Source organism: Osmia bicornis, chromosome 2 (assembly GCF_907164935.1).
Source record: "Osmia bicornis bicornis chromosome 2, iOsmBic2.1, whole genome shotgun sequence".
Lineage (NCBI taxonomy): Eukaryota > Metazoa > Arthropoda > Insecta > Hymenoptera > Megachilidae > Osmia > Osmia bicornis.
Genome location: NC_060217.1, coordinates 8,317,441 through 8,340,032, shown reverse-complemented (window position 1 = coordinate 8,340,032; position 22,592 = coordinate 8,317,441). Strand labels below are relative to the sequence as shown.

The window sequence follows — 22,592 nt, the reverse complement described above, 5'->3', positions numbered from 1 at the left end:
TATTTCAAGTCGCAACCTTTTGTATCTTTTTAAACCCTTCCATCATCTCGTACCTCTTCATTTCTTTCGTTCAATTGTTATTATTTATCCGGTGACATTCTTCGATGCCCGAGGCGAAAGAAGAAGAGAAGCGACGGTGTACTCGGTTAATTTCCAAGAGGGTGCCGGGCAATAATCGCCGACAATAAACGCGAATCGCACTTGATTATTATGATTGTTCGACTCCTTTCTGCAGAACCCTCAAATAACTTCGTTTCTCGTTAGTAGCCGGCTGCCACCCCTTGTGACGACGAAAACGTAGGGAGGATTCCGAGGGCGGGAAAGGGGTGGTCGAGGGCAAAGTGGGGGTTCGACGTTTCCGTCTGCGGGGCAGAAGGTCGGAGGGATGAACGACAGCGTTGCAATTTGAAAAATTACAGGCGCCGAACGCACCCCTCCCCCACCCCCACCGCACCCACACACCCTGCCTCGCTTTTGCATTTTTGTTGCCCTCCAGCTGAACCGTTCGCAAAAATGGAAACCTTTCTGCACGATTCATGTGCACTGAATGAATCGCGATTCAACGTTGAATCTACGATCTTTTTTTTCAAGTGATGTCCAAAACGAGGGGTCTTTACTTAAAGGTCTTTAAAGTAAGACTATTATTTTTATTTTTGTCATTTGTTAAAAGACACGAAGAATTTATTCGAGGGTACTCATGATTAATCTTCTCGAATTGATACAATTTTCTTCTGGTTTCAAATTCAGATTAGGGTAGTTTTTCGCTCGCTTTAATCCAGTCTGGTGTTTTTCATTTTACAGCAGGTATTCATGTATTCTCGAGTTCTACCCTAACTGTAATTTTGCGGGCAATCCCCGATCAACTCAACACGCCGCGCAACCCTCGTATAATCAATCCGTTTAATCGGATTAATTTGTTAGCAGAATAAGACGCAATGATCCGGTTGTTTCCACGAGATCGCACGGCACTGATTCCTGTTTGTTTTTCCGATAACTTCGTTTGAATACCCTTACAACATCACCCTCTTAGCTTATAAAATGTCTACAGATACATTTCATAATCCCTCGGTTGATTATACATATATTAGCCTTTTGATTAAGAACTTTTTGCATCGAATAAAAACAAAGTAGAGATTTTCGAAACTGTTGCAATATCGTATCAATGGCTAATTATAAATAATATTTAAATTCTTTATTATAGAACATGAAAATTTGCATGTAACAATAAGTTGCCCCAATGCTTTCTTCAGAATCTCTTTATCTGTTAGTCTAAGGTACAAGCAAGATTCTTGTTGATACACTTGACATTTCGTAGCAATTATTATCGCTTCGTCCGATCTCGACCGAACGTGAAGCTGTATCATACTTCACCACGAAACTTTTGCTCGAGTGTTCATGGAAGTACACCATAAATCTGGCACGGTTTCCCGATACAGAAGCGAGCTTTCTAAAACAACGACGGCAAAACACGTTCCGAGAACTTGGCCCGTCGCGAACACCGATCGATTGACCTGTCCAATTTACAATAATGACCGTACGTTTCGTTGATGAAATCTTTTCATCAATATCAAGGTTCCTCGACTACGATGTATCCACAGAAAGGTACCCGAACGAGTCGGTTGGATCGATTTTCCTAATCTTCTTCGGTGTTGAAAAAGAAAATGAAAATTTTCATATCGAACGGCAAGAATCGCGCGTATGCGGAGAAAGGACACGTGCAGAGAGCATGGGAAGCACTTGTTCCAATGGGCCGATCGCAATCTCTCTGATGATGCCGGTACACCGCAGGCCGCGGTACGTGTTTGTCGGAAATTCTCGATTACGCGAAGGAAGAGGGCCGGTTTATTACGAGCACGTGGGAGGACTCGGCGTGGCACGTAACACGGTAGGTAATACGTGTGCTGGCAAAGACGAGAGAGAAAGAGAGAGCGAGAGAAGAGGCAGAGGCGCGAAGGTTTCGGTGCGTTACGGGTGTCGCTGGGAACACCATAAGATAGGGTCTCATTATTGTAGCTACGCCGTTTCCTAAATTGCCGCCCTAGGCTGGGGTTACCGTAGCGCCGGGCAAAACGGTCTGCCTCGCCCGCGACTAAACCGCTGGACCAATTAACTTTCAATTAGAGAATAGAGATAACTCTTATCGCGTCCGCGAGGGCGGATTTTATGGGCCCTTCTTTACACCCCCGGACGACGTTTATGTCCGCGCTGATGCATGAGCCTCGAAAGGGTTAGATAAACATCGTCTATATACATACAAAAGTGATATTATCCGATCCAAGAAGCTACCGGGTTCGATGGACCTGGAGTTTCCTGCTCGATTAACCGAACAGGGGTTAATGAGTCTGATAATTAGCACCGTGTTCGATCGAGGAAGAAAAATTAGCTTCTTTATTCAAGCGACTCAACATTTTTTTATAAATACATTTATTGAAAATTTAGAAGTACAGAGATAATTCGATGTCGTCTAATTGCGCAAAGTAGGGAAGCGACGATTCCATGCTTTCCAATTACAACAATAGCTGCTGTTCTAAAACAGGATGGCGGGGCTAGCGCGACGATTAATTGACCCGATGGCGGCCACGTAGACAATCAAGAATTTAGAAAGCCGCGTTCTTCCTGGAAACCCCGTGCTTCCTGAACGAAACAGCCCCTGTTTTATCCGATCGCGCTTGAATACCGATTAACCAGCAACACCGAGAACCATCATACGAGGTGTGTGTGCCTAGAAATCGTTCCGTTTCGTCTCGTTTTACCGATCGACCGTCTTCGCAAAGACAATCAGAAAATGCTGCCAGCTCGTCGGTATTGTTCCCGGCGCGCGTAAACACAGAGAGAACGGTGGCCGGGCAACCAGACGAGCAGCCAACCAACACGGGACATCCATATGTATGATTATGAGGACGGGAGTTATCACCAAACGAAGGAGAGTCTCGACGAGGAACGAGCCCGCAGCTAAGTTCATATTTGTGCATTACGCTCACGTGCAACGATACAATAAGGAATCCTTCGTATCGGGGGATGCATGCTAAGTACCGGCGCGGTCGTTCGTTCGCTCGTTGCACCCACCGACTCTTCGCCACGATTCTTTCTCGTACACACACGGTAGCCATTGTTTTCCCTGTCTATCTTACCTCCGAAGACTGATTGGATGTTCGATGAATTAATTCCCGGTTGGTTAAGCCCTTAAACGATCCACGAACTGAGCTTCTTCGACTTCATGCTTGGGAACAAAGCCTGCTGCTTTTAAGGAAAATCGTGGACTCGATGTTCCGAGAAACGCTTGGTTTCCCTCGAATGGAACTTAGAAACGTTCTCGAATTAACATATCACTTTGAATGTTCAAGGGTTGATCTTATGACCAAGCTATGAATCGAGCTGTGTCACCGAATGATTCAGGGGATGAAACTTTGAATCGCAATTTCTGATTTGTCAGGTGACTGCTTCAATCTATTCTGTGTCTCTGGGTCAGTAAGCTACTCTGTTTCAATTCCAAGTCAATCGATGGATTAACAAATAATAAAAAGAAAAACGTAGAGAAGGTGTGACAATACTCGAGTCACAAATACCATGTAATTTGCGCATTTATTTTCACTCGTATCTGATTTGTTTTTACTGGCTACCTGTGTCGCTTCGCATCGATTTCTCGGTTATTTTATTACGTGTCGCGCATTCTCTGGCGTAATTGCACAAAGACGTTGCGTGAGATAAATCGGCGATCGATCGGTGATTGAGTAACAGAAAAAGTCGCGGTTTATGAATATCCATGAGAGTAGCTCATCCTCTGCTCGTATCACCGAGCAAACAGAAATAACAACGACTGTTATTTCTAGCTCTGCACAGTCTCCTGCTTTCCATTCCCAATTCGTGCATTTCAAAAACTTCCATTCGATCTGCGAGGTAATGGAGATTCGATTATTCTCGTATCGAGAAAAGACAAAGTTGAAAGATAACGTTAGCAACAAGCGTGTGGAACCGAACGAAAGCGGAAAGCTGGAGCACGCGAGGGTTAAGAATCGTCGGTCGCGCACGTGGCTCGGTTACGGGCCACTTCCGGGGAACGTCGCCCTTGGCTCGCGACAAGGTAGCCTCTCCGCCGGTTCGTAGGTGTACGATCCGACCCTCTTAACCATCCGGCAAACGTCATTAGTAACGATGGGCGGGGCTTGACGCGCGATAGAGGTAACCGCAGCCACGGCAGAGAGTGCGGCGCTCGTAGTGCCGCGCGGTTAGCGTGTCCTGGCTTGTCAACAAAGGGTGCAGTGACGCAAGCATCGCGAGAGTGCGCGGTGTCGGTGTCGCGGTGGCGGCGGTGGGCGTCCACTCATCGCCCGACCGCGCCCTCCGATTGGTCGAGCTACCTGTGTCGTGGGCGGGCACAACCCGCCTGCCGTTCAGCGCACACTCTCGCGCCCTCTTTCTCGCTCCTCTTTCCACCGACGTACCGTGTCTCGCTCGCACGACAGCGTTCTCCGTGCGGTTCACGTTACACAGCCGGTACAGTCCGGGCTAGTCTGTCGTTCGGTCACGAACCAGCCGTTTAAGCTGTCTGCAACTCCCACGTCCGCGACGCACATCGGGCGCGTGATTCGAGCGATCGAAGGGTCGACCAGCACCCGTAACAGCTGGTCCACGACGCGACCAGTCCAAGTTGTTGACACGCACGTGCGCGCGCGTGAACCCTCGTCGGTGATACGGTACATGGACCAACGCGAGTTATCCGCTTCTTATCGTCTCGTACTACCCCTGGTGTAATCAATCGGATGTCGACGATAATACGGTGGCGCAATGACGCGAGAAGAAGACGACTCGCGAGATGGACGATGATCCGCGGAATATGACTGTTGTCGCGGTGTGACGATCTTTCTGTTCAGTGTGTTGTTACCGGAACGTGAACACTTGGTTGGTGGTGAACAGACACGCGGCAGTGGCAGTGATCGATTCCGGAAACGGAACGCGAAGGAAAGGGATATTGAGAGAGGGAGAGAAATATTGATAGGTGGAAAAGGGAAAGAAAATAAGAGAAAAAGATGTTGCCGTATCAGATGCCGATGGATTATGGGGGCTTTCAACGACAAAGCTCGGTCGGGGTCGGTGTCGGTGTCGGCGTCGGTGTCGGTGTCGGCGTCGACGTCGGCGGACCCCATCAAGGGGCCGCTGGGGCGCTCAACATCAACCCCGCGTTCACGCACTCCTGGTTCGTACCGGCGGACCTCTGTGTCCCGTACAAACAGAGTCAGGGTCCTCTCCTCGAGCCAGGGCATGTTGTTTCTCTTATACTTATTTTTCTTACTATCGTATATACTACTTAATTAGTAGCTACGATCTGTCTTCGCCACGTTACGATCTACCTAGCCCTTTCGATGCGACCTCCGAATCGTTTCATGATATTCAATTGAAGATTACTTACCTGGGTCATTTATGAAACTGCTACTTTACGGGAACACGTCGCGGTTGCAACGTAATCGCTATTGTTTTTCGGGGTAGAAAAAGGGGTGGTTCTACCGAGGGGAAACGTTGTTTTCGCTTTGCCACTTTGTAAGTGTTGAGAGCATTAATCGTGAGAAGGGTGAATTCGTGTCCCTGTGCTTGGAACGTAGACAAGGTGCAACCCTTTCGCGAAAGTTGAACCCTCGAAGCTCCGTTGACGAAGATGTTAGCGGTAATTTATCGCTCCAACGTCGGACTTGAGTTCTCTTCTTTTACAGATTTATAGAAATTTCCCATGAAATTACTTACTTATAGTTCAGTTTCAAGGAACGAGACTGATGTTTTGAGAGCGAGCTCTTTATATCTTTCTATAACTGCGTCTGAAATAAATAATTTCCTGAAAGTTTTATAGACTGAACTGAAATATATCATTGATGGTATACATATGATGCAAGAACATATTTTACCATATTTTACATTTGCTTCAAGGAGAGAACGCAAACCGACTCGTATTCGTTAACGATATAGAAACATTGAACTTCCCAATCACGATAAAATCAATACAGAATTATTTTACTATATTATACTAATCAATTTATTGATAAAACAAGCAGCGAAAGGGCTAGAGATGCGTAGCAAACTGCTCTCTCGAGGTAGATCGCGACGATTCATTCGATCATTTAATCATAAAATATCGAACGTTTCAAAATAACACCGCTTTAAATCCCTTTTTACGATAAGGCAATAATCTTTGCATAGATTTGCACGCGTAAAATGCATATTAACGAGACGTTTAAGGAAAAGCAAACAAGGACAATGCGCACAGGGTACTTCCGGTTTTATCAAACAACCTTCGGCTCTCGTGTAGGCGCACCATAAATATGAGAAAAAAGAACATTAACTTTGCATTTTACTTAATTTCCATTTAAAGTTGCGACGGAAAGATACATACATTATTATACTTTTCTTAGTGAAACCTTTTTTCACGAGTAGTATCATCATGCTTAACTTTTCTACTTTATCGTATACTAATTAAAATTAAAAAATTATTAATTTCAACGAGGAATATAAAATTACAAGGGTCTTAGATTCCGAAATAAATTGATTGTCTGTTAGAGGAAAATTGAAATAGTTCCAAGAACAAATGTTTTAGAGGTGAAAATTGAAATGAAATCATTTACAACGCACTTCTTTCCTCGACGATCGAGCAAAGACATTAATATGTGACGTACGTAGATCGACGATGACGCCACGAGACGATGCTGTAAATAGTGCGAGCTGTAAAGTTGACGTTCATAACTGTAAATCATTCCTGGCGTGCAGGATGTCGAATTTTGATCAGGCAATCAATCACCATCTTCGAATTCGCGCCAAACCCTAGTATAGTCGTTGAGTTTTCACCTCGAATCTTAAATCACAATTTCTATTCTCTAATTTCCACGAAGACACAATACAACAATATAAAATCAAGGATGAACAATATTGCGAGAATAATTTGTTCAAATTTTTCTACCGTACCTTTAACTCCAATTTTCAATTGTTCGCTAACTATAAGAATCGAAGACGATAGAGGGAAAGATCTTTAGAATAGTTAAAGAATTTTGCAACAAGAATCCGATATCCTCAGTTTCCTCTGTTGCTTCATTCGCTAATTTGCATACATATTGCTGGTTTTTTTTATTACTCTACGTGAATCGCGACTGCTTGATACCGATCCACTACTTTTAGGCAGACTGAACAAGGCAGTACCAGTAAATCCAGTTTTCACTTCGATTAAACGAAATTGCATAACAGTCGGACATGTTTCGTAGAAGCTTTTGTCTCTCAAAATCAACCTCTCCGATTTAACTTCACCATTTTTGAAAGTGAAGCGTCACACTTGTTTCAGAATGCAAATTTTACGACTGATCCAGAATCATTTTCCTTTAAATTGAAATTTAATCTTCCACTTTCACTGCGAAATCATCTTTAAACGGAATTCAACGAACAATCCTGCTTCTCGTTAAGCGCATTAGCGTAATTTCAGCAATATATTACTGTGATACGCGATTTACGTGTAAACGCGGTTACATAATTGCACGCATATTACGGTTGTGTTTTTCACCGACTAATTGGTTACACGAACTTCTCATTAAAAATGAATGTAATATTGTCTTAACGCTCGCGCACTGAGCTCGCTCGTCGATCGAAGAAATTATGGAACACGGTGTTTAAGAATCCCGGAAATTACAGACTACATGCCTGATGGGCACGATTAATTAAGATTAAACGATAAAATCCTTTAGGAGCTCGACAGTGAGGATTGTAATGAAGCTTTACGAGCGTGTAAAGCGGTCGAAAAATATCGGACGCGTGAATTTTTTACTGACCGAGATATGATTTTATAGGGTAATATCGTTCCCCTTGTGTTCCTTCCACACGGCTATTATCAAGTCAATAATTCAAGCGGAGGATAAAAATCAGCGAAACATACCTTTTCCGGGGGATTTTCACTCGTCAAACGTTAAACAATCAGGAACGTAGAATTAATAACATTTCTTAATATTTCAATTCTTTTATTATATTCACCAGTGTTCTGATTTTTTAACTTGAACCACTTTAACGTGCTGAGAATAATAAAAAGAAAGTGCTCTATTTTGACAGATTCGTGTCAAAATTGGACAGGGTATCCTCAGGTAGACCGCAGAGAAGAATTTTCCCTGGTCCCTGTGAAATAGCGTCGGTGGGTCCCAAGAGAGCTCTGTCACAGCGAGTGGATAATGGGAATTGTGATGGGTGGCGGTGGGTACAGAGGGTTGAAGGGTGGTAAACCGATGGTGCAGATGAGTACGTCACGCCACGGCAGTAAACCCGATACGATTAGAGGAACGCTGATGCTGACGGGGCATCCCGGGGACCCGTCAACACTACCTTCGTATTTTCAACCCCGCCCTCTCTCCATTATTCCTTGCTGTTCGTTCGCCGCCCTGATGGCTACGTATTCGACTTCGAACCACTTCGATGACCGTCTCGTTATCCGCCGCGTACTTAAACCTCTTGGAATCAAAGTTCCTTAATATTTTTTTCTTCGTTCAGCAAGATTTTCGGTGCAGCGATTCTTGGGACATAATTGGATTCCCGTTGTAACCAGGGTAGATTTTCGTCCTTGCATTGGAGAGTCTATTGAAAAGGCAGATGTTGTCATATTCCACTTGCGTTTCTGATAGTTCTCATTTTCCGTTTGAGTTAACATCGAAGTGCCATTCCGTGTACCTAAGAATCAACAACACCTGCGCGCGTAATTGTCGTCGAAGAATCGAAACAATCGAGCCGTCTTGAAAAAAGATTGCAAAAGCCGGTATACTGTTATCGTTATCAAATAAAAGCATAGTAGAGCAAAGAGCAGTGACCGCAGGTTGTGCGTCTGGGTTTGGCGAGGGTGTTGCCGTTACGAGGCTCACGTTCCCGGAAGTAGGGACACGAGAATGTCCGGATGCAAGTCGTGAACGTGAGACCCCTAGGAGACTAGACTATGTACAGCTTTCTTCGTCAAACTGTCGATGAATTATTCGAGACTGGAAACTAAACAAGATTTTTCCTATTTATCGCGATACATTCGTTTCGAAGATTACAACAGTTGTCCATGTTCTTCTGTTATATCCTTCCATTTATGGAAATTTACAAAATCTGGAACACTATTTCCTATCAAATATTTATCAATTTTTCTACAATCTTTATCCATCGATGAGTTGGAAATTCTTATTCCCAGAGAGGGTAGTTTAATTTTACTTTCCAGCTTAAAAATTAATTTTACTTAGCACCGAATTAATAATTCTTTATAAATGATAGTCTGTCGAAGAATTCTCAACCCCAGACAGGCAAGCAGAGATCGTCGCGTATGGGGATGAAGTGTCGCGAGTCAGAGGTCAGTATCGGGGTCGATTAAGCGTATCGAAGGTATTGTAGCATCGAAAATGCAAAAAGGGTCTTCTTCCGGCTGAGGGAAGCTACGTTCGAGCGTACGAGTACGTTTACCGAAAGTTCTCAGGCTCGAGCTCCGCTCGGACACATCGGGAAGCATATCACGTAGACTTTAAGCCCTCCCTTATCTGCGCGTCATCAAGAACCAACTTCCCTCTGTCTCTCTATCCGGCTCTTCGTCTCTTTTTTTTTCTTCTCTCCCTCCGACTCCTCCTCACCTCCGCTTTTTCTGTCTTTGCCGTCCTCTCGATTTCTTTTTTTTTTCTTTCCTTTTATTCCTTTCTTTTATCATGCTGCCGTTGGTCGCGGTGCACGGCGTACAACATGCGCGCGCGACTCCTCGTGATTTACATCGCCGGATGTGCTGGGATAATTTACTGGTTATCGTATTGTCTCTTCTTCCCGCCCCCCCTTTTTCCCTACGTGGCTGTTCGTCGTCGGTGCAAGGGTTTCATTGAGACACCGACTGACCGACCGTGTCCAAAATATTTTCCCGACAGCGGACCCTTTTGTCTCCTTCTTTCTTCTCTGTGAATATTATAGAATTTTCAGATCAAATAGAGAGATACGTTACACGTGACTTTTGTGAATTAATTTTAAAGATAATTTTGAGGATGATTAAGATGGTAGTGGAAAGGGTTGTATTAGAAAATCAGAATGAAAACGAATTTAACCCCTTGCCGTACCATTTTCTCAGCATTTGCCTCTGCCGGAATTGAAATATTGTATTTACAGATTCCCAGCTGTGCAAATTTCAATAGAAATTATACTTCAAATTCAATTATAATACAGGTACGGTTCGTCGCGAGTGCGACTCGTCATTATACGCCAAGGGATTAACTTAAATTCTGAATCAAACAAAAATTTGCCCCTCCTCTATCTAATGGTTAACTTAGTCGTCGGTTTAATGAAACAAACTAGAGAATCCCCTGGTACAGCCCCATAAAGGCAACAAACCAGCTAATACTCGGGGTATGGATCCAAGCAGTTTCGTCGATTCTCGCCGGACCCGGAGTCTCGTTATCGAACGACCACCGGAAATGACATTTTCTTTGTCGAAGTGGTACAAAAGGCTGGGCATTCGATAGCCAAAAGGGCCGCGAAAGAAAATTATGTCGAAACTGGAGCCGTAACATTAGGAGCATTGTATTGTAGCGCGAGGCTACGGCTCCCTCGGGACTAGGTAGGGAGCTCACAGGTCTTGGTCTTTCTCCAACTCACGTTTTCTCCTCCATATCGGCGCACACTTGGTCCGGGAACACACGGACACGAGGTGGAGAGAAGCGCGGACAGAATGGGACGTGCCCTCAGGTGGTGCTTCGGACCGGCGAAATGAATTGTTTAATTGAATTAGCCGGCCTACCACCGACGGGGCCATCATAATTCCCTCGATGCCTGCTAATTGGGCCCTCTTTTCCACGATTATTATGTATCGAGCACCGCCGCCCCCGTCGAACGATCGAAGGTTTTTAGGGGAACAATCGTCCGGAGTAATTTCGATGAACGTCCAACTTCGTTAGATACGCGTCGACGAAACTCGGTGAAACGTTTCTTCAGAGAAATTACGAGTTTTAGGTTCTTCTGTCACGGGAAAATTTGTGAAAAGTAACGGTTTGGGTTAAAGTAAGGGTTATTAAGATGTTTTCAGTGTTTACTACTAGGGGTAGTTTAGGAATTCAGTCATGGACAGGAGTTTCTAAAAATAATGGTGTTGCTTAATTTTTCTATTGATTTTTAATATAAAAATTTGTCTTCGTTCTTTCATTAGTTATTGAATTATATACATGAAATTTAAATTCATAGTCCACCGCAATCAGTATTTCTTTGTTTCATTTCGACTTGGAAATTTATTATTATCTTCTGTTAGATTTAATGGAATTATAATTAATACTATTGTCAACCGTTATTTTTCATTAAAAATGTATTTTATATTAATATATACATATTAGAATTCATTGGTTTGATTTTCGCCCCGACGCCTGACTAATGGTTGACTTTTCTACTTAAAATATCAAGTTCAGTAAATAACTATCAAACTTGGCATATCATTGAAATTTCTTTTTATTTATTATTTCAATCTACAAAATCTTTGTCAAATTTACCCGTACATCAATCGGTCTGTGCAAAATTTGTATCTGAAAATTAAATTTAAATTCTCGGTGTCTCCGCGGTTCGCCTTCTAAAGGTTAAAAATAATCCATCCCTTTTTTCACGCGATAAAACAACGCACCCCTTGAGATATCGTTCTAATAGGCTTTCAAAGACTTCAACCATCCCTTTATTCGCGTTTTTCCAAGGATTCTCTAGGAATCATCGAATCCGTCGATGCTAGTCGTCGATCGAAAGGCTCGGTAACCTCGTCAGGGTCCGCTGCTGAATTATTGATGGCCGGCACTTAACACGGCCGAACAGGAGGATCCTTATGTGTCCGAGTCGTGTTGCCACCCTTCAACGATATCGCTACGGATATAGCCGTACCGACAGTCGCACAGGGGACCTCTTCTATCCCAGGTCCCGTGGGATCCGCGAGAACCCTGGCCCACTTGCCACTCGGTGCCGCCCAATTTCAACAAATTTCACCGAAAGTTCCGCGTAATTTTATTTTCGCACGTCTGCAGACAGAGAAGAAGTAGAAGAAGAAGAAGACCCTCGGTTCCTTCTGACCAGCTTCTTCTTCTCTAGGGAGAAACTGGGATGAAAACGAACCAACACCCCCTTATCCTTGTGTCTTTCGCGCCGACGACCCTCCGTTTCCTTTATCTTTGCTCAATCAGCAACGGAAGCTGCTCTAATCGCACTTTGGCCCGTGTTCCGTGACCATGGATCCCTGCTAACCTGCGTTCACCCTTCATCTCGCGTACCATTTCAATCGTCGATCGACGATTATTTCTAATTCGTCGAATTCTTCGCATCGCAATGCTGCCTTAAACACATCTTTCACAGTTACACGCGCATGCTTCTCTCTCAAAAGGTATCATTCGTTTCGTTGCATTAGCACACAACGAGTCACGCTTTAGGGACGATGATTTTTTGCAATTCGAATGCAGCCAGAAGTGATACCTTGCACGGTGTTAGAAATAAACTATGCTTTAAATGAATTTCAAACAAAAATGCGTACATAATTATTGCCGGTGATTCATGCGACTCGGACGCGTCATTGATAGACCATATCAAAGCGCATCGTTATGCACATACGTTTTATGCAGTGGATAATACAACATGTATCAATGCAGTAATTATTTCCACGTACTCATTGCGATTCCGAAACGAAGGTAAAGAAATAGAACCCGCATGTGACTGACAGCTTTTCTCGTTTCCCGCTTTCCAATTGATTATCGAAACGTTGACTGACATGGCGGTCACTGGTGCATCGCGACGCCTCAAATGTAATGCAACGTGAACCCCAAACTGCATTTTCCACAGTGCATTCTTTACATCTGATACTCCCCTGTTGTTGGAACGCTAAAAACCCCAGACAAATGAAATATTTCCTCGTCGGACAGTGCTGTTTCAACAATGAACGATCAGAACCGTCGAGGAGCCACTGTTTGACGTAACTGTCGACGAAGTGCCCGCATTTTAGTAAGCTTCGTTGCATACGGTCCCGTATGCGATGCACGTAGAACACTCGTTTCTGCATTCGCCGTCGTAAAAAGTCTGCTCGCGACCGTGTTCCTATCCGAAATTCCAGCGAAACCCTTGAACCGATAGTAAAGAAAAATAAAATCTTTGCTTTTATTCGTTTGATATTCATCGTAAAACTTCGTTTAACAAACTAGACGATATCGTAGAATTTTTCCTCTTTTAATCGCGTTCAATTTTCGCCACGGCTTTTTCTCGTCTCTGCGACTCTCGCGGCTCGAAATAGGGTAAGAAAGTTTCCTGCAACTTTAAATTGCCGCTCATGATTCCACTAACGAGCGAAAGAATCGCGTGGGCGGCATCGATGGCAAATGAAGTTTCACAGCGATCGTGTTTTTCTGCCCGCACCTGTTCGCGGTGAGAAGAATTCGTCGTGCTGCTCCTCGCTCTTCTCGTTCGAGGAACAAGCAGAAGGGAAGTGTCCCCGTGATTGTCCCAGAGGGACAGGCAAAAACCGAGAACTCCGCTTAGGGGTGCGAAAAGCGCGATGCTTATAAAATGCGGAAACAAGACGGTTTTCAGTTTTCCTCTTTGCTTCTCCGAATCTTTGTATAAATTTCTCGTTTCTCGCCTTGAAGACGTTAGAAAATTTCAAGTCTCTATACCAAAGTTCCAACTGAAACCACCATAATGGGTGCAACGTCGTTTCCTGCGATCATCGAAGCAGGATCCTCCTCGTTTTACAGTCGTTAACCACGATGGTTGGCCAATAAAAATCCTATCTTGTTTTCAACCCTTTCGCGTAGCTAAATGACGCGTTTAATTGCTATCTTTTTCCCTGGCGTTCTTCATTAATCGCTCGGGAACACTTTACTTGGATAGCTTGAACCATCTTCTGTGATAGCTCTTAATGGAGAACATTTGATCGTTGAGAAGTGTTTTATCGAATATTCAATGTGTTTAACTCTTCGATTGTTGCAACACGGTTAAGACTGACCGCGATGCGTTAACCAAACGTTTATGGATTGTATCATGATTCAGTTTTGAATGTTTAATTAGTCTGTTACAGACTAATATATCAAAACGTAATGAAGCGAAGATATTCAGTTTTATACGTGTCAAGGTATTTGTTAACGATCAGCCAAGGCTCGAATTTGATTAAAATTAATGTTTAATTCATTTCGTTGCTTCGCGTTTCGTAAAATCGTGCTTCCCTGAAACTTCGATGGAATCTATACTTCAATATTCAATCTTACTTTAATTTTTTCTGCAATAGACAGAATCACCCTATTAAATACACTCGCGACTAATCCGTTCGGCTGAGAATCGCAGGCTGTTTAAAGGGAAATGCATTTGCAACCCCGTCGCACCCTTTGGAGAGTGTTGTAGGCGCGAAATCGTGACGATTGTACACCCCGATTGTAGAGGTCGATGCGTCGGGACGCGGTGACCGATTCTCTGGTTAACAAAAGGTTAATGACCGTGACGAGTAGAGGGAGAACGGGTTTCGAATAATGCGGATTACGCTGCCATTGGTCGGCGTTTAAATGTTTAAATGCAAAACCGGAATCGGTGGGCCGTCCACGGGGCGTGGTTAAATGTTACGTCGACATTCACCCAGATACATTCGCTGGCATGTCAGCAAACATAGGCATGATAGCGTTTGAATAATGTATGCTGCTTAAGCGGGTGGCCGCTTTTGACGCGCGTTTGCTCTACGCTCGTATCCGCGCCACGCCTATGCCGATAGTTCATTCAAAACCATTTCATTTTTATGCTTAAACGAGTATGCAGTCCGGAAGAGAAATGAAAGAAAAACCATTATTTTTTTAAGTATTATAATTGAGGGTGGAATAATTTATTATAGGATCTATGACCCTTGTGATTTTAAAAATTAATGTTAAATTTTATTAGAATCAATTTATTTGGATAGTATGAATTTTGTAAGAAATCCAAGTTAGTTAAGGGAAAAGGAAACGTTTATATTCTTGTTGAAACTATTTCAAAGAAGAGGTAATAATCAGGTAGATTCAGCTTTCTGAACTTATCGCAGTAAGAAAATGGAACAGTCACCCCAGAGGGTGCTACGTACTCTAGGTCAATAGCTGGTAACATGATTCCGGCAGAGCAGTTAATTCGTTGCTGGCATATCAAGTACCGAGAGTCCTTGCGGTAGGACTACGCGAAACGAATATCTTAAGGATAGCATGAAATATAATTGAATTTCGGACGGTAGCCGAAGAAGCCTTTCGATTCCAGACGCGTGATCGGTTACAACTTTCAATTTGTCGTAAACTTGTAAAAGCCGCGACGACGAATAAACATCGAGGTGTTGAGAAATGTTACAGTGAATCTCGTCGTTTCCTGGAGCTCGCGATGGAATACGAAAGAGGAACTGTTAAATAAACATTTATAAATTAGTGTCTTACCCTGTGGCAATCGATGATAAATATTTCGCTCTTTCCACTGAAATTCGCAGACGAAATAATAGAAATGATTGATTCCCGACGCGATCGAAGGCCGCGAAAATTAGATTTATCCGAACGACGAGATTCTTGCTCGTCTAACCTCGCCTGTGTTACCCTTCTGTTACAGTATCCAGGAGTTACGCAAGGAGAAAAGCAGAGATGCTGCCAGGTGTCGAAGGGGGAAAGAGAACTTCGAGTTCTACGAGTTAGCGAAAATGCTGCCATTACCGTCGGCTATTACCTCCCAGTTGGACAAAGCCTCTATAATAAGGCTAACCATCTCGTACCTCAAACTTCGAGAATTCTCGGGTCACGGAGATCCGCCATGGAATCGGGATGGGCCACCGCCAAATAAATCTGGCAAAGGTAAGGATCTCGTTATTAACCCATTGAAACCGTGAAAAGGGGCCATTTCTCATTTGCCCTAACTAGAATCTTTTTTCTAAGCTCTCTTAGAAATTTTCAAATTAAACAATTCTGGAATTACGAAATTTTATAACAACGAGGGAACCAGTCTACTTCCTTCTCGTTTAATCCACGTTTAAGTAAGAATTCTTAACCATTCAGTGAACGGGAAGAACAGAATCATTCGTCTCGTAAAATAAACGCATTTTCCCTCTAACATGGAAACAACAGAGATCCCTGCTTATTAGAAAATGTATCTGCTGTTGATATCTGCTGATGGATCAGTATTTAACCCCGATAGGGGGTGGATTCGTTGAAGATCGACGAGCGCGCACAACGAAACGTATCCTTCGAAATGAAATCATTGGTGCAAGAGAAATTCGATCCAAAAGGAATGACGTTACACCGAGAAGGATGAAAATTATTTGAAATATTAATTCTACTGTAATCGAAAGAGCTGTTTCCTTAAATGAAACAGAAAAGGGATCCAATCGGGACAGTGTCGGAAATTAATTGCAAAACGTGCTCTTATCGCGTCCTATATAGGAGGGCGAGAGGGGGATGGTGAATTTCGATGGAAATTCACGGGACACCGGTATCGAATTAACCGGACAAAGGTCGTCGAGCAGCAGTTCTTAAGGATTCGCGTAAGCAAGCTGGCAATAGATGGAGAATCGCGATATCCTTTATAACTCGAGTGACCACGCAGCCAGCGTAGAGATTCCCAGATACATAGTAATAGAGAATTGTCGGCTATAATCGACCGATACCATCGCCATTGGCTTTCTTCATTTTCGTGGTTCATTTAACGAAAATGGGAGACCAAGACCGGGCCGTCTCGCTTGACCGAATATATATTGAAATGCTAACAGTTTCGTTTATCCCTTGAAAAGCCTCGACATTTTTTTATTCCAGCCTTGTAAAAAACTTTTCAGATTATTTGTTCTTCACCAGTGGTGAAATATTGAAATTTCTAAATTTCCACTTGATCCATTCGCAGTTACTCTTCTTCGTCCCTTAAAAATCTCACCCTTGCAAAATTCTGGAAGAGAGTCAACGAAGTCTCTTTCGAGGTGCTCGTTGATAGAATTCACTTATTCATCGGGTGCTACTTTCGGGATCGGGGGTGGTTTGGTTGAGTTAATATTTGTCGTGGTACTGAAAGCAGGGTGAACAAAGACGGAGGTCGGAAGAGGGAGGGAAATTCAGTGCGTACGTATAAAGCGGGGTACACGTAAAGGCTTAGGTGGCTGCACCACTACCTACATGGAAATCTAATCACAGCAACCCCTACGTGGGCCTCGCGTTACCAACCGCCAATGTAACTAAACTAACGAAATTGAGTTAGGCACCGTCCGCACATCGCTGCCGCAGCTCCTCGTCAAACTAAATCCAGTACGCCTGTTTCACCCTCGCCCGCATGTCAGTACCACAACTGGAACGAGACCTCTCGACTTAACGAAGTAAAATGCGTTAAAGATTTCCAGACACGTCGGTTGATTTATTTTCTTTCGTTTTCTTTTTTTCATCCCCTTCTTTCTGTGCGCGGCTTCTGCGCTCTCGCGCGCGGCAATTGACGTTTTATTCTTCTTCTTCTTGCCTCAGTTCCTCCTCTAGTCGCCTTTTCTTTATTTCGTTCGAGTCGCGAGGTAATCGGAAACAATTTTTAAGAGATAATTTCAGTTAATCCGAAACGGGTTTGTCGTTTCTATTAAAGCGCTATTAAAAGTTGGCAAAGCGATCCAAACGAGAGGTGATTTCTGGAAAAGAGTGCATTTCGGCTGGTATCAAATGGCTGGTACAATTTCAGAAATGAATTTTCCTCGTTTATTATAATTTTATCCTTCCTTTATTTTCATCGGTTTTACTTTTAAGTCACGTTCCACTCTTTTCACTCTTTTTTTTTTTGTACCAGCGACACGATAGGAACGTTTCCAATGGCCGTTCCCGGAAAAGTGTTTCGTGCAACAACAAAAGTCAATCGACACGTACTTTCGTACAATGATCGTAAAAGATAACGCATTATCACGTTTGCTTTTTGTTCGATTGATAAAGACGAGAGACGCGGATATTTTTCCATCATTCCCCAAGGAAATATCCTCGGGCCACCGTGTCGGACAACACCCCCGAAACGTCCCCATAGAAATTTATCAAAATATTATGATGTCCGTCGTGAGAGGAAAGTAGCGACTTCGTTTTTCGAAATTAACCAGCTGTAGAATAACAATCATTCAATTTCTTTCTCTGTCTAATTACGGATCCCTTAATTACGAATAAGTAGATTTTCTTGATACACAAAGGGTTAACTTTCAATCCCAATAATCTCATCCAATCAATTTCTAAGAAAAGCTCTTGTTTCAAGAATTCAAAGAGAAGTCGATTCGGCAAAAGTTGAATCGGTATTCACGAAACGAAACGAAACGTCGCGCGTTTGAAGGAAGGAACGCGATGGACAGGCGAAAGTCCGAACGGATTATTCGGGGATCCGGGTCGGAAACATCAGAATGAACTCGTTGACCGAGGCAACGAAAGGTGGGGTCATCAATCCGACCAGTTAGCCCGCCACTTCGACCCGTTTCTCCTAAGGGCTTAGCAGATTAAGCGGTTCGCGTTGAGTTTGATCGACTCTTCCTAAGTCTTTCATTACGGTAGCTGGTAGGGTGGGCTTATTATTAAGAAGGGTAAGGAAGACGGCCGTCTTGTTTGTTAAACCGAAGGGGAGAAAGAAAACGGAAAGGGGTCACCGGAGGGCACACACTGTGTGACTCACATTGGTCAGAATGAACCGGAGGTTAGCCCCCGATCATTGGCCGTCAATCAGTTCGATCTTTATTAACTCTTTGCCGACCTGTCACTCCGATAACAGCCCCAACGAACAACATCGATATTGAAATCAACGAAGAATCAGTGGTTCTTGTACCGATTCGTATGAATTTATGATTCCAGGTGCGAATCGGGTCAGGTCGTCGGCGATTTCCGCGGTGGACTACTTCGATGTGGATCATGGCACCCATCTACTTCAAGTAAGCATATGATTACGCTTTAAATTAAACCAAGAAGAAAAAATTATCATCTTTTGTTCTACATTAGAAAATAAAAAATTGTCAGATAAGATATCTGAGATAGACCAAGATCCTGTTAATAAAAGAAAAAAAGAAAAAGCGAGATGGATGAACATTCTCGAAGAACGATTGCTTCAATATTTTTCGTTTCAGTCGCTGGACGGGTTCGCGATTGCGGTCGCCGTTGATGGACGGTTCCTGTACATATCCGAGACCGTCTCAGTTTACCTTGGACTCTCACAGGTGAGTGTGTTCCTGTTACTACGTTCCTTTACGTTGTAAGCGTGACTCGTTCGCGGGGATGTTGATGGAAGACGGTAGAAGCAGGGGGTTGAATCTAGGGTGGTGGTTAGAAAAAGAGGAAGATAGTGAACGGTAGAGATAGAGGTATACGGGGAGGAGTGTAATGAAGCGGAAGACATATAAGACACAGGCATGCACGTGAAGCTGGCACGTATGCGAACCGGAAGGGCAAAGATAGCCAGTAATGGAACGAGCGGGTGGAAAAAGGACGAGTGTACAATGAAGAGTAGAAAAGAAGAGGAAGAAGAAGAAGAAGGAGAAGAAAAGAGAAAATTTAAAGGATACGGCGGAGGTGGACGTCCTAGTATAGGAAAAGAAGAAGAAGAAGAAGAAGAAGCAGAAGTAGTAGCAGAAGAAGAAGAAGAAGGAGAAGCTAGTAAGGCTGGGAAGAGAAGAGGTGGATAAGGACGAGAGAGGTCAAGGGAGGAAAAGAGGAGAAGGTTGTATGAGTTGGCGGCCATACTGGCTGGCACCAAGCATGACATAGACGAGGGAAGGATGGGTGGTTGGGGGCGGGGGTGGTCGCATGCGGCTCACGTAGCCTCTGCACGGCGGCGTGTTCGCCATTCCTAATGCTGCCGTGAAGGTAGATGGAGAAAAGGGGGAGGGGAAGAGCGGGAAACGGTGGAAGAGAGAGGAACGAGAGAGAGGGACGGGATAGCGGGAGGAACAGGAGGTGTACGGGAGGTGACCGGTGTACCAGCTCGGTTCTGCGAGACTCGTGGAGCAATCAATAGGGTGTTTCGGGGATTCGGGAAACCGGCGCCGACGTTGCCACAAACATGGCTGCCGACAACCCCTGCCTGCCTTCCAGATCAGCTTCTTCATCGTGGAACCTCTGGAACTGAAGGAAATGCATCCATTTTAGTCAGGATACCTTAAGAAAAGACAATAGCAACCATCAGGATCTTAAAATCCAACCCCTTAGTCTTAAGATTTTAAAAGCACACCCTTCAGCAGAAAGGGAGATGATCGATCGCGTATGTTCCGATAAGTAGGTTACAATTGAAACGTAGCCATTTTGCATCGTTCAATGTAGATAACCTTGTTTTCAATACGGCTCTTCCAGTTGCTACCTCTTCTCTTCTTTACAATGAATATTCCCGATCGTTGACGATCTCTTTTTAACGGCTGCGGTAGCTTAGCTTGAATTCGTCGCCGGATGAGGGGTGGGGGTTTATTATTATTCTGTCGGGAAGTTCGATTGAAATTAAAGTTTCCACACCGATGAAATTGACTTCCGTTAGAAGCGAGAGTTTCCATCGAGTCTGGGAACGAGAAACCTTGTACCCCTCTAGAGCTCTAGTAATCTACTTCGCAGGATTTACATACCTTGTCTTTGAGCGAGTTCCGGGCATCCTGAGATCGACGAATAAACCATATCTGAACTATGTATGCTCGAATAATTGCGTAAAACAGGAAGAAACGCGTACCGTATTTAAAAAATCATTTTTTATTACCTCATAGATTTTAGTACATTAATAGGGGTGTGAATTTAAATTTATTTTATAAATCTTCAAAAGTATTCTTCCATGGAAAGAAATAAAATATATTGTCTTTTTCGGGACATTGTTAAAATTCATACCAGCACCGTTTAAAGGAAAAAAAGGGCAAACTCAACAAAGAAGTTCTTTCAATTCACCCCCATGGGGACACATTCAAATAACCGTACAGGCAACCGCTACATGACAATTTTATCAAACTTCGGTGTCACTTTAATTCACTCTTGGAACATGGATGAAATAGAAGTTATTTTATACAATTTTATTAGATACTTGCGTTATAGTATCAAGTACCATTCATTCGATAATTCTGTAGAAGTAAATGTATCGCGAAAACGATAGATATTTTTAAAGAAGAAAAGGATACCTGCTTTGGTCACGTCGAAGCAGTTTTTCGTGGAAACTATCATATTAAGAGCCGCAGAGTTTCCCTGCAGTCAAGTTACCTCGGGGAGAACTGTTCTCGAAGGCAATTTTTCTTCTAATTAAGTCACCTCGCAGCTACTTGTCAAGAAAACTGCGATATCTCGACGGGTTATTTCCTCCCGTAACGTACATCTTGCAAACTTCTATGTCTTCATTTTCTTTCGATAGTTTTATGTTTAATAATTTCCAAATAAATAATTCATTTCTACTCTAGGGATGTTTCGGGTTCAAAGAATTAAAACAAAGGACTGAAGTTTTTAAATCAGTTTATTACAAATATAAATTACATTTATTACTTTTTAGACATTTTAGGTAGAGAATGTCTCATCTCCTTAACTCTTTGTTTATGTATGAATCTATTTCTTATTTGTATGAACTCTGCTAAAAATATACTAACGTTTATGAATAAAATATAATATGAAGACCTCGGCACGTGACTTCTCGATAGACAATATGTGTTTAAATTTTGAAATTCCAGGTAGAGATGACGGGATCAAGCGTTTTCGATTACGTTCATCAGCAAGACCACGCGGAAGTCGCGGAACAATTAGGCCTTGGACTGACTTCGAGCTCTTCCGGTCCGCACTCGTCGAGTTCCGGTTTAGCGTCGCCGAGCAGCGCGGCGTCGGAAGAACACGGTTCTTCTTCTACCGCGAATCCCGATGGTAAATATCCTCTACTATAAAATCTTGAAGAGATTCTGAAAACAAATTAATCAAATTAATTCTTTATTTTTGAACAGTTTCCTCGGTGATGTCGTTGTCAACGACTGGTCTTTACAAAGGATACGACCGAGCGTTTTGTGTCCGGATGAAATCCGCCATAGCGAAAAGAGGGTGCCATTTTAAGTCTTCTGGTTTTAGGGTAAGTTTAACAAATCTTCGATTTCGAGAATGTAACCCGTTTTAATTGTTAATTGAATCGTATAAGTTCTCCTGAATCGATCGTATTCGATTGACCAAAAATGCCAGGTGTTAATTGAATATTATGAATTCAGGTCGTGTTGATACTGTGCCGTTTGAGACCACAGTACACGTTTAGCCATACAAGAAAGTCCGCGCCACCATTGATAGGCATGGTTGGCTTGGCGATCGCACTTCCTCCGCCGAATGTGCACGAAATTCGCCTGGACAGCGACATGTTCGTTACGCGAATCAACTTTGACTTTCGGATAGCACACTGTGAACCGAGGTGAGCTCTTATTTAATAGTTTCAATAAATTTCCAAACGTTGCTGCTGAAATCCTAACGAATTGTCCTAATGAAAAAATGAATTTTTTTTATGAATTTATAGGGTATCCGAATTGTTAGATTATACAGCCGACGAATTAACGGGGAAGAATCTTTACGCGTTGTGCCATGGAGAAGATGCTAATCGTCTTCGGAAATCCCACATCGATTGTAAATATTTCTCTTCCTTCTCGAATCTTCTACAGCGACGAATGATTCATCATTTTT

General features: G+C 43.2%; 1 protein-coding gene across 4 annotated transcripts in view; it reads left to right on the top strand.

The window, feature by feature from the left end:
• The window catches only part of LOC123988617 (protein trachealess), an 87,801-nt gene that overhangs the window by 61,906 nt on the left and 3,303 nt on the right, over positions 1–22,592 (top strand). For 2 of the 4 annotated variants that reach the window (XM_046289312.1, XM_046289311.1), the window contains 7 exons: positions 15,565–15,803; positions 18,789–18,865; positions 19,058–19,147; positions 21,614–21,800; positions 21,878–21,999; positions 22,133–22,326; positions 22,429–22,535. In XM_046289312.1, coding sequence (XP_046145268.1) covers positions 15,565–15,803; positions 18,789–18,865; positions 19,058–19,147; positions 21,614–21,800; positions 21,878–21,999; positions 22,133–22,326; positions 22,429–22,535 — 1,016 coding nt within the window. Of the gene's footprint in view, positions 1–4,478; positions 5,258–15,564; positions 15,804–18,788; positions 18,866–19,057; positions 19,148–21,613; positions 21,801–21,877; positions 22,000–22,132; positions 22,327–22,428; positions 22,536–22,592 lie in introns of those variants that run through there. The other 2 variants (XM_046289317.1, XM_046289316.1) reach the window with 2 other exon arrangements.